The following is a 13,249-nucleotide window of genomic DNA, read 5'->3' on the forward strand; positions in this document are numbered from 1 at the left end:
TTTTCTTCTCTTGGCCAGGCATATGTTATTCTTAGACGATCGCTTTACAGTAGAGTTGACAGAACTTCTTTACTATTTACTGTTTTCTGATTGGCTGCTTATTGGCCCAATTGGCTGGTAACTGCAATATTCGCTTCTTCGGAAACCATGCAAGGTTGTCATATTTGTTCCATTTAATACATTTTGAAATAGGCCAATAACCCAAAAAAGGAAAACAGATTTGTTTTTGTATGCTAGAAATAATACAAATATGATTAATATACTGATTTGTTTAAGTAATTGATTTTGAAATAAAGAGATCAGACTTGTCCGCAGTTATATTTTCATCATCTGCTTTCTGTTTATTATAGCATGTGGTGATATGATTAAAATAAAATACAAAGAATATATGGCATTGTGCCCACATCTGCCAATAGATGTGTTTATGGTGCGGTCAGGTTCTTTGAAGGCAACATGTTGTGATCCAAAATATAGATCTGCAATTACTTTACATTTAGGAAACATTTTTCTAACAAAAGATGGAAATATACCAATATAGAAATGGTTTTAAACTGCATTGAGTTAGATGTTGACATTATGGCCATAATTTTTCTGTGAAAAAAGTATATTAAATAAAACCTGGAGCTATTTTTGTGCAAGTGGAAACTCTTTTAAAATTAAATGCCACAGCAATTTCTGTGAGAGGCCTACAAAAATTAAGGGAAATCCATTTAATCTAATACTTGAATCACCATTTGCACCAATTTGAATTACAGAACCGCTGAACTTTCCACCACCATGGCACTTTGATCAAATGTATTATTGTGCAAGGTGATGATCTAAAGATGTTGATTTAAGGTGTTTTTGCCGATTCTGGGATCAGTTCTTAAATATGGCGATTAGGCTATGTTGCTTAAAATTGAGTTTTAAGTGGCAACACCACAGCTACATGCCAGCCAAAGGGTTATTGACTTCTATAAATGTATAAATAGAAGAAGTGACCCCACCCATAGGCTAATAGATACAGCTGCCAACCCCATGGAGAATCGAAGCATAGAGAGACAAGGGAAAGACAGGGTTTTTTGGCAAATTTCCTAAGTGTATTTTTCAAATAAATACAATGTAAAGAACCCAAAATGTTAATAATTGGTATAATACACAAACAAATAATATAAAGCAAAAATCAAATTTTATTCAGATAAAGGCATTCCTAGATACAACTAGGCATATCCCGTGCTAACTAAACATAAAGTCATCTGACAGTCAACAGATGTATCAAGGCTCAAATGTCTCTATCCCGACGCGTTTCACCAAAGGGCTTCATCAGGGGATGTATAGAGAGAGTTATTGACTTCAAAAGTAAATAAACCAGGGGAGGAAGGTCCAAGAATACATGAATGGTGTTACAATGAAAGAGAGTGGAGTTACATTAAGAGATAGAATCTAATCCCTGTGAAGGAAGGTCCATTACTACATAGGTGGTGTTACATTATGAGATAGAATCAAATCCCTGAGGGAGAAGGTCCATGAATACATAGGTGGTGTTACATTAAAAGATAGAAGGCAATTCCTGGGAAGGAAGGTCCAAGAATACATAAGTGGTGTTACAATGAAAGAGAGAGGCCAGTCCCTGAGTAGGAAGGTCCAAGAATACATGAGTGGTGGTAAAAGATAGAGGTCAATTGAAGGTAGAAAATGGTATGTTCATTTTTGTTTTTTTTTACCTAAGTACTGGGGTTCCACAATTGGACAGTTATTTGGACAAATGTTCAACATCACAAGGTCACCATATAAACCAATAACCAGCCATGATATCCTGTATGGAAGCAACAGTGTTTTATGCTGTAATTATCATAAAGTACGATAGATAAAATCTATTTCTAAATACTTTTTTTCAGTTGCTTTGCATGTGAGGTCATATGGCTGGCCTGCATGTTACACCGGGTATCAGTAACTTCTAGTTTGAAATACAGTGGAATGAACTTCTATGTAATAAGATGAGCTGCCTGGTACCTGATGTTTCATTTTGGCTAGATGAGAACATCCAAACAAAGCTTCGTAAACAGTTATATTGTTCTGGCAGGAAGCTATTCCTTTACTAAAGTACAACCTTATTTTCCTTTCTTTTTAGGTTCTCCTGTTCCATGACCAGAATTATGGAATTCATTATGAATATACCATTCCAGTGAACCAGACTGGAGAACAGAAAAGTGAAGTGGAAAAGCAGCCAGACCCATTGTACATGTGGACACACAGCAGCTGGGAGGGTTGTAGCGTACAGTGTGGAGGAGGTAAGGCCATTCCAGATCCCTCTCATTTTATTTTTAGAGTGATTTCAGGACTTGTGTTGTGCCAACAGTTCTGTTTACTGCATGACAAGAACAACACAACTTTCTTTACACTCTGTGCTTGGTATGGCCATGTGGGTGTTCAACAGGCACGTACAAGCCCATTCCACGCACTGAACATGTCCTAATTGAGGTGGAAAATAGAGCTCCCTCCCATGCACAGGTCAATGGCTTATTCTGTCTCTTGTGAGGCAGCTGATGCTAATGGACATTTTTATGGCACTCTGGAGACCATTAGCACACACAAAGCATGCAGTACTTTATTGAAGTACTTTATTAACTTGTCAAATTCAATAGTCCAACAACCCTAACAGATTCTAGTCTACAGTCCATAAAGGTGCAATAATTTATAAGTTGGATAGTCTATCTTGCTGTCAAGACTTTTCACCATTTCAAGTTTTAGTTTAAAGATCAATCTATTTATATTTTGCCCTTTTGGCTCCAATAAATTTGTATTAAGGTTTTACCAAAATAATTTTACATTTCAAGTTTTTTAAACATTCAGGTTTCAAGGCAGGGTGTATTTAAATGTACAAACAATGTAAACAGTAGTAACGATCAGCCAAGGCTAATGTCCATGCTTTTTGAAATATAAGACAAACACAGCCCACCCACTTCCCTGTGCCTGGGACTTGTAGAGGGATGTGTTCCGTGGCTGTGGTCGGTGCGTCCCACCAGTGGGGTCTTTCTCTTGACCCCAATCGGGGGTACACCAGGCAGAGCCGCAGACCCCCAAAATTTTCTCTGGTTGTCGACCGCTGCCTTAGTCGGTTTAGCCCTCCTCCCATCCTTCCAGGAGGGTTGGCCGGATACAATTACCATGAGTAACATTTAGAGTGCAAATAAGTTCAAAGAAAGAGAAAGAGAGAAAAAAGAAAGGAAAGAGAGAAGGGGGGACTTAGATTAGGGTATGGTGGGCGGATAGAAATGTCAGTCAGGTTGTAAAAGCCTTAAAATATGGTACCCCTGCGGAAGAGCATGTTCTCAGGATATGGCACATTATATCGTCAGATGTGATTGGTCTCACCCCATTGGCATATAATACTTTATCCATGATGCCCACACTCTCTGAAAATGGTTTATGGAGTCGGTGAGTATAGCATACATTTTTTCATTTACCAGGACATCTTTTGCTTAACCTGGGCTATAGTGGGGGTGAACAACCACCAGGCCTTTGCTAGCACCATCTTGGCAGCTGGGAACATGTAAGTTAATAGCGTGCATACCTCTGGTTTCAGGTTAACTAGTGCTTCTACTGGGCGTTTGGGAATGGAGTGGCCCACCAAGGTGTATGCAGTTTGGTATATGTGCATCCAGTACCTCCACAGTTTAGGGCATTCCCACCTAATATGGTACAGAGTCCCAGGTGCACTGCAGCCCTGAAAGCAGTTGCTCTCGTGATCAGGTTTCATCTTGGCTAGACAAACTGGCACCATATACCAGCACATCAGCAGTTTGTAGTTTGCTTCAATTGCCGAGGCGTTGATGCTGAAGTGAGCTGCTGTGTCCCATATTTGTTCCCAGTCCTCCTGCTCCAGTCACACCTATATTCCTCTCCCAGCAGTGCATGTAGGACAAGGGTGCTGAGGTGCGACATAGAGCATCGAGATTGCCCCTTTCATCTGTGGGTCCCAGGTGCACAGACACTCAGGTGAGAAGACCGACAATGTCCTAGAAATGGAGGGGACCCTCGGTCAAGAAGGAATGAATTGTGTAATTTGCACTATTTGAAAAGTCTCAGAGGGTGGGGTTTTGTACTTCTCCCAGAGGGTGGCTAAGTTCAGAATTCTGGATGGACCAAGAAAGTTTTACATAGAACGTGGTCGACCTCCCACCGAAACCATCATGGGTCCTCTAGTTCCTGTGGAAACAGTGATTCCTAATTATAGTAGGGAGTGGAGAGTGTGTGGATTCTGTGTTCCGCATCAATTCTGAGACCTGAAGGAAATGTCTGAAAATTGTTAATTTTTTTGGGGGTGTAATTTTCATACTTTTGATACTTTCCCTCACACTTGCTTTTTCTGCTGTAATTCTATCCATATTGTCAACCCTTATAGAAATCAGAATTTATTTCTCGTGAACCCGGAATGAATCCTCCTAGGTTAGTTTTAATTAACTTGTAAACTAAAATCTAAGACTTCAACTTTTTTTTATTACTGTCCACAACATTTTTAACGCTGCAATACTGGAAATTTAGCTCAGTCAATGTCAAAAAAATGCAAGAATAGTTTGATTGAACATATAGATAATTTTTTTTATCAGAAAAATTTGTCTGAATCTTTTTTTAGCTAAAAACACATTAAACTACTTTTACTACTACTTGACCAAACTTGTTCTAGGTTCAGTTCACCAGTTGCTAATTGGGATTGCTTTTTCTGCTACTTCAGCACCAGAACTGTATATGTTGCTAATATTTTAAATATTATATACAGTTCCTATAAGATCTCAGATTGTGTTCTTTACTTGTTTAAAACTTGTCTTGCTCATAGCAACTCAATGGAGAAAACAAACTTTATTCTTTGCCATCATGTAACATAAATAGTCCTGTCAATAATTATCTGCCTAATAAGACACAATTGAGGTGCTGAAGTCATGCAATATTGTAGTGAGTTTGTTATGTTTGGTACACATGTGGGTAATGGGAATCTTCTTGCGCTGTGCACCAGATGCTTATCCCATGTGTTTGTGAGATAAAAGTGCTTACAATGTAACAGATGCAAATCAATGCAAGAAGACACAGTGCTTTCACAATCATAGTACAATAAGCTCATTAGAACATTTCCCATAAAAAAAACAGAATTATCTTGAAAAGTTCCTAATAAACTCATAAACACATTTAAAAAGATTTTACAATTTACCATAAAATTCCCCGGTGAGTTATTTTGGAAACAATTATAGGCAAATCTACAAGCATCAGCCAAACACATTTTGTATTTTGGCTGTATGAAATGTCATGCTTTTTGGCTTCCTTTATGTAATTGCTGCTTGTAGGGGGTATTTTATGAAAGTGGAGGATATTACAAAATTTCCATTTAAGTGTACGCAGATTAAAATTGTCATTTTGCATCTGCCATTTCCAGTGTGGTGTGTATTTTAAATCTGGTTGGTTGGCATAAGGCAACTTTTTTTTTTTTTAAGGATTACTTAATTTTTTTGTTTTAATATTGTATAGGTTTACTTACTTTGCATTTTTTTTCTATCAGGTGAACGGAGAACTATTGTGTCCTGTACAAAACTGGTGAACAAAACGATGTTAATTGTGAATGAGAGCCTGTGTCTCCATGTGCCTCGGCCTTCCCCGCAGGTCCGGAAGTGCAACATACATCCATGTCAGTCCAGGTGGGTCTTGTCATGGACAACTGCAGCCTGTATGCTTTGTTCTTCTTTTTGTAAACTTTAAAGTGATAGAGGAATCAGGTTCTCCAAACACAGACACCACACCAGTGAAGAATGCATTTGCCATCTAAATTGTGGTAAAGGTTATATTATGGACAGATGTTTCCATCAACATCTATGCTTAGATCAGTGGGTATAGGCAATGGATTAGTCAAGTGTACTGTGACTGTACGTTTACTCCTGAGGAAGACAGTAAAGGTGCAGAACCTGGCCCTTGTGTTTTCAGCAAAAAAGAAAAACTATAAAAATATGAACTCCTAAAAAATCTTTTTCTGAGAACACTTCTCAATCCAATGGCAACTAATCTTTACCTTTCTTTACCTTTATCTCTACCTTTATTCTTTACCTTGTTAGTTCAGTGCATTAGGTCCTGAAAAGGAAAAAAATTCTTTAAAATTAGTGACAGTTTACTGCAAGAGGAGAATGAAAGTGTGGTGTACAGAAAGCACAGTTTTGTAATGTGGGTTGGGAGGAGGACAAGAAGGAGACATCCCGCTGCATCTTCCCCAAAAGAACACAATATTAGTTAGCTATTGTACTAGTAATCCAGAATGGCAGATCACTAAACAATGTATGGGAGACAGCTGTACAGGCTTGTAAAACTACAACTTTTTTCCCTAGTGGTTGAACTTGAAGGACTTATGTCTTTTTTCAACCTGACCTACTATGTAACTTTTGCTGATCCCAATCTAACTTGTTAAATCTCAGTTTTTTTTTAGTATGGACAGGCTGGGGATTATAAAGAATCAGATTACTAGGGTTTGAAGCAAATCAGTTTGTTTTAAATCCTGACTATGACCATCAATCAATAATTAAAGTGAAACCATTGTTCCACACCTAAAGATTAGGAACAGGCAGCAATTGTGGTTTAGTAGGGACAGATGATGTGTCTGGCAGTCTATGCCAAGTTTTCCCGCGTTTTTTTACCGCTTTTACGTTTTAAGCACTTTAAACGCAGGTAAACACCGAAAAACAGGATTAAATGCCTCCACCTGTGTTTTCCCGCATTAACCCTGCATTTTAATTTTTAAAACGTTGCAAGGAGCGTTATCTATAATGCTCAAAATTGTGCCTCACAAAAATGCCCTGGTGTTGATTATCTCATTGGAATGCATTGAAATTTCAAGCATGGACTTTTAAAGCCCCAGGTTAAATGCTGGTAAAACGTCCCTATAGACTAAGCCTAAGGGACCTGCCTGGTTACATTGTTTTGATTTGGAAGTTTCTACATTAACTTTACTAAAACAGGCATGCTAGCAGATCTTATTGATTTGCTGAAGTTTTGCTTCTGTACATATTGTACTTTATTCATAGCTTTGCAATTTTAACAATTTAGGATTAACACATCCAACATCCAGGTTTTTTTTTACAAATAAGCAAATATATAACAAGTAAGCTTGGAGAGTGGAAATTTTTAGTATTGATGACATTTTGCAATCTCAGCGTGTACTTTTTATGTAATATTGACATTTTGGGACACACAGGTGCAGCTGTAGAGCGCTACAAATGTATGACTTGCTGCAGGAACTATAAAAATGAAGAGATGTTTACAGTGTGTAGGCAGACCATATTTAATTTGACTGATTTCTAATCCCTTTTACTGGGCCAGCTAAAGCTTTGATGTGTTTTCATTAGCAGGTGTTAAATTCTTCAGAGCAAGTGCTGGTTTAAAGTTCCCTTCTCTTTTCCCAGGCCCCTCTCACCTTTTACTGTCTCCATTTCTGCCTCTTTAGCTCCATGTACAGAGCTCTATGAAAGTGCTGAAATTCCTTGAGACTTGGCAGCTCTGTATCAAATTGACATACCGCATTCCCACGCTTGCTGACCACATTCACACTTCTGGTGCCACTCTCGGGATCTCTGTCAGCAGAGTGGTTTCTGTCTTAAACCTCCAGATAAAGTCTTAGTTTCCAGTGGCGTTTCCATGCCCAGGTACTAAACCTGCTGACTTTGCAGATCTCGGTTCCAGAAGCCACTCAGGCTCACTTTTACTGCATCTGACTTGACAGATCCTACAATGCCGCCCACTCCGACTGTACTGCACACATCTGACTTTGACGTATAAAAGTTACTAATGTTTGTTGGTCATGGAATGAAAACAGTTCCTAAAGACGTTCTGGTTTCTATCGAGTGCTCATATAACTCATTCCAATAAAAGTGACTGTGTTTATAAAATACCTGCAAGGAATAAAGACTGAAATGGTAATCAGCCAAGTTTGATCAAGGATGGAATTGTTAATTGGAAAATAGCCACTTATCTTTAATGGTGTTGAAAGTTAGGATATGTCACTATGTTTAGTTGGGTTTAATTTTTTTCTTTTTCACAATTTATGGGTCAAAAAATTCCTATCAACTCTTATGGGTTCATACTCATTTATTAAATACCAGCATATATATGAGGAATTGTGGTGTCTTCTTCATCACGTAAAGTCAAAAGTCTAGTTTCCTAAATGCTCTAAATTGCAACTGTTGCATCCATACAATATAGCATGCAGTTCTGCAACCAGGACCGCTATAGCTTTCACTTTATAAACTTATATCAACATAATATTTTTGTTTTTTAACCACATCATTCCTGGAGCTTTTTATTCTTTTCCACCCTTGAAGCTAACCTGTGAGTTTTCTATGCAAGTCCCCTCTTCTGCAGCACATACTGGCCTTTTCTTTCAGCATGCAGCTTTGTTCAGCTAAACCAAACACCAAAAACCATGACTGTCCCATGAAAGAAATGGAAGAGTGTCACATGCTTTTTCTTATTCATACCTAGTACAGTGAATTTTTTTTGCTCCTTAAATCTAAACAGTTGGGTAGAGGAATTAAGGATAGGTGTAAATGTGAACCTGTTGATTCATTGTTAACATCCCAGTGCTTTTTTATATTTTGTTCTTAAGTGTGTCAGTTGTTTGTTTCAGAATTAAGGTTTTGTAATAAATCCAACATATTTTATATATATATATATATATATATATATTTATTTATGTATATATTGTAAGATAGCAGGCTATAAGTGCATCAAGGGTTTTATTCACTAATACTATTTCCACACATAAACAGCAAATAAAGCCTGGCCACTTTGCCTCTAACTCAAGGTTACTTCCCTTTACTAACAATGCAGCCAAACCTAGTGCTGTGCAGGACTCTAAGGCCCTACCTAACCATATATCTTTTGCAACAAAGTCTGTGTCTTTACTCACAGTTCACCTTGGCCCTCCTCCCAGCTCACCAGCCAAGACAGAGCCCCAGGAATAACCAGGCTGGGAGTTTATATCCCCAGCTTAATTTCCAGGATGCATTTCAGGTGAGACAGTTACACCTGATCTTACCCAGGCCTCTTTAGCTCCCCCATCTGGCCAAGAAGCTCATTGTCATTCAGCCTGGTACTTCAACCCCACCTTCAGGTCAAATTGAAAACTGTCTGACTAAACAGAAAAATACTCTGTGTAACCTGTATCTGGGGCAAATGTACCTGTCATTCTGGATGAAACCCTGTGATTTCTTTGGCCAGCTGTTAAAAATATATATATATATTGTGGGACAGAAGAGAAACAGCTAAACCAGCAAGATCACAAATTCTGTTTTTCCCGAGGAAGTGTCCATTCTCTCATCCTCTGTCTTGTCTGGCAGGGAGAAAAGGTGACATTTCATGAAGCATATCCAGAAAATGTGCATCTGTGGTTAACAATTAAACACTGCTTTTAACCAATCAGATTGTAACATGACCATTACTTACTCATTTTTGCCCAACATCTAGTTATACTATACTATCAAAAACATGCAATATTTATTAGGATATTTTATTTTGTATATTATCAGCTGCTTTCTTTCTCATGACCTTTCAGGGCATCAGCAACCACAACATTCTTATCAGGTCACTTCAACTCAAACAAGTGTGGGAAAGAGGACACAAGATGATCACACATACATCCACAATTCATCTATTCAGTGTTCTATATTTTCTGTTTAGTTTGCTGGAAAGATTAATCTAAGGTATCTCTCTGGTGGTAGCACCAAAAAAGCCCTGCTATGCCCGCTATAAGCATACCACCATGGAATTGGCATTAGGTTCTCAATGAACATAAATGGCACTGCAACTTGTAAAGGCAGATATAATACGCTGCTGTTAAGTTCATATCACCCTAACACACTGGATTTGATATATGTGAATGGTTTCTAAGGTTTTCTAGTCCAGCTTCATACCAGGCATGTCCTTGGTTCCCCCACTTCGGTATTTTTTGAGCCGTAAGGATAGTGGATACGTTGCATATTTTCTTTTGGATATTAAAGGTAGAGCTCAAAACCAAAAGCTAAATAGGTGGAAAAATATGTGTTTTGCTTTTCTATGAAAAGAATTTTCAGTTTGGCCAGTCATTCCGACACCCATCATCTTGTAGTGGGTAAGGTCACCAAGCCATCTCCTGAGCCAGATTTAGATCCTCCTGAGCCAGATCCCTAACACATTGGACAGAGGTGACGATGGCGGAAGATGAATTACTGAACTAGGAATATAAATTGCTATGTGTGTCACCTGTCTGGCATAGCAGCGTACAAAATGTGTATGAATTACATACTAGCTGTACAGAATTACCTTTGGCTTGTAAAACATATACATATTGATGTATTTCTCCTGTGTATTTAGCTTGCTTTGCTTTAAATACCACCACTTTAGACAGAAATGTATTTTTATACAATAATGCCTATGTGGCTTTAATGCCAATCTTTTTGAATCGAGCTTTTGCATTGAGCCATTCCAGTCTTTTAGAAAATAAAAACCATTCCATGTGTTAGTGTGTAGAAAAGAGTGATTGATTTAAAGGAAGCCCTGACTGTTTAGACAGAGGGAACATGAAGTTCAGTCTTGTAGCTTTCTCTCTATAGAAAGGATCTTTTTCTGTTTCTTAGTGCAGTGGAAATAAAAACTGAAACCCAATATGCCAGATCCCTCGCCGGGCCGTTGTGTGAATGCCGAGCTTTGTGTGAGAGCCTTAAGCATACGTCCGGGGGATGTTAAACAACCTCAAATCCCTGAGACTTTGCTTCCAGGCACTCTAAGGGTACTGAATGGAACTGCTCACACTTACCCTGACAGAAGAGATTATTAGAAGAAGATTGAATTGGCAATGATTCGAAAAGCTTTTCTATTCTCCAAGCAGGATCTTCTTCCATCATTACACGATGAACAAGTGGCTTTATTGCTCACATCTTTTACATCCAACATAGTATGCCCCGACCATAATGCAAAAGAATATTTGTTAATTTGTAAATAAAAAGTATTTTCATATATTTATGGAGGCAACTGCTGTACCATTTAGAGATATTATCAATGTCATTTTATTATTGACTGTATAATATGCAGGGTACACGAGTAATGGATGCATATGTTTTGAATTTGCTGTGCCATTACTCTCCAGAGTGTGGGAGGAGGAGGCATGAAATGGTAACATGTATTAAGATTTGCATCTCCATGCACCCTTTAGAACCCGGCTGTTGGGGACTGTTTTAGGAGCACAACGGACACACGATGGGCCTTCGTGGCTGAGCTTCCAAGTCCTATTTCTGGAGTAGATATGACAATGCATTTGAGCTGTTTTGAGAAAGAATAATTCATAGTATGGTGGGCAGCATGGCGGCTCAGAGGTAGCACTCTGGCCTTTGCAGTGCTAGGTCCCAGGTTCGAATCTCAGCCGGGACACTATCTGCATGGAGTTTGCAGGTTCTCCCCATGTCTGCGCGGGTTTCCTCCCACATCCCAAAAACATGCATTGAGGTTAATTGGCTTTCCCCCAAAATTGACCTTAGACTGTATAAATGACATATGATCATGGTAGGAACATTAGATTGTGAGCCCCTTTGAGGGACAGCTAGTGACACGACTATGTGCTGTGTAATATGCTGGCGCTACATAAATACTGTGTAATAATAATAGTATTTAGAGATTTTCATCAAAGCAAACATGTTAACTCTATTTAGGTGTATCTAAACAAAGGAACAAGAATTTATTATACAGTAGAATAGATTATCAGTCCATAAACGTGGTGGCTGTACTGATTTTTTTTTTTTCAATAATTACCAGTGATCATTAATAGGTGTGAATTCCCCTGGCTCTGAACCAGTGACAGAGACATTTTAGCCAGGCCTACCGCATAACCCAAGCTACCTTTTGCTTTCCTGGCTATTATCATCTAGCCCATTCTGCACCAACCCTCTTACGGATGTTCCCTTTTGTTTGCCTTTGTCCAGAGATCAATAGTTGTTTGCCTATCACATTCTTTATAGTATGCTTGGAGGAGAAGGAGCAGTCCCTAGGGTAGGAGGACTGGATCAGGATCACTGCATGTAGTAGGTAACCTATACATTCCCTCCAGCCCAATCTGCCTTTAAAGACCTGTAGGCATAGGCAACTTACAGGCAGCACCTGCTGGTGGTCAAAAGCCCCATAATATTAAACAATTTCCTTATTTAGCCTAAAATTTCATTGAACCTCCAAGATAACAGAGGCGATCAAGGCCCCAATACATTTTTTATGTTTGCATACCTTAAATCTCAATGCTTTTCCAGCATTGCACAAACACTTTAGTGAATTATTAAAACTGGCATGTAATGCATTGTGGAAAAATGTCATGGGAATGGCCTTCATAGCATTCCCTATGCACTACACACCAGATCATTTCAGCATGAAATCTTGTTTCAGTGGTATAAGTGTCCTCTGTTTCTGGAGAGGGAGATCAAGCTTGGCCAATTCTTTGAAGCCAGTTTGGTGTTGTCCATCTCCCTTTGCTGTAGTCCGGAAGTTCTAAAAAGGCCTGGAAAATACTAAAGATGGATGCAGCCTTCTGTTAAAGAGTGGTGGGTCCAATGCATCCCATCAACTTGTTTGAATTTCGAGTAATCAGGTATTCTGCACATCACTAGATGCACCTCTTACAGGACATTCCTGCATGGGTGCAGTCAGACAGCACCATTGGGGGACCAAAAGTTTATATAAAACCATCAGGAGATACCAAGAGCATGGCAACATCCAAGAGTCATGTGCTGGCACAGTCTCCATTATACATACCAGGAGTAAAAAAGCAGTCTTAATCCGGAATGGTGTATCATTCACCTAAATCTGTTAGTGATTGAAAAATGCCAAATTTAGATAATCTTTTGTCATTTCGACCCAAATAAAAGTTGGCAGATTTGTAGAAAGAGCTAAACACCCTCTGGCATTCATGGGTACACATAGGTAGTTCAATGGGATTGCTAAACTCTGATATATGCTTACCATCTGGTAAAACGTTGCTGCTGTTACTACTCCAGAATGAAGTCGACCGGACTACAGGTTATGGTACGTGGATTTTGTTCATATGTCCATGTCAGTAAAATCTGCTCCTCCGTGTCGGCTACTACTAGAAAACCTGTTAACTTGAAAATCCATCTACCACCTTATTTATAACCACAAGCTTGATTAACTGAAAGTAAAACCTAAGTGCTGCAAGACATAGGGTTATCAGATGTGGTTTTTCACACCATGCATAACATTCACAAGA

General features: G+C 38.8%; 1 protein-coding gene across 2 annotated transcripts in view; it reads left to right on the top strand.

The window, feature by feature from the left end:
* Positions 1 to 13,249, top strand: part of ADAMTS17 (ADAM metallopeptidase with thrombospondin type 1 motif 17) — a 156,790-nt gene that overhangs the window by 123,186 nt on the left and 20,355 nt on the right. For both annotated transcript variants that reach the window (XM_072402659.1, XM_072402660.1), the window contains 2 exons: positions 2,111 to 2,270; positions 5,531 to 5,666. In XM_072402659.1, the coding sequence (XP_072258760.1) occupies positions 2,111 to 2,270; positions 5,531 to 5,666 (296 nt within the window). The remainder of the gene's footprint in view (positions 1 to 2,110; positions 2,271 to 5,530; positions 5,667 to 13,249) is intronic.

Source organism: Pyxicephalus adspersus, chromosome 2 (assembly GCF_032062135.1).
Source record: "Pyxicephalus adspersus chromosome 2, UCB_Pads_2.0, whole genome shotgun sequence".
Lineage (NCBI taxonomy): Eukaryota > Metazoa > Chordata > Amphibia > Anura > Pyxicephalidae > Pyxicephalus > Pyxicephalus adspersus.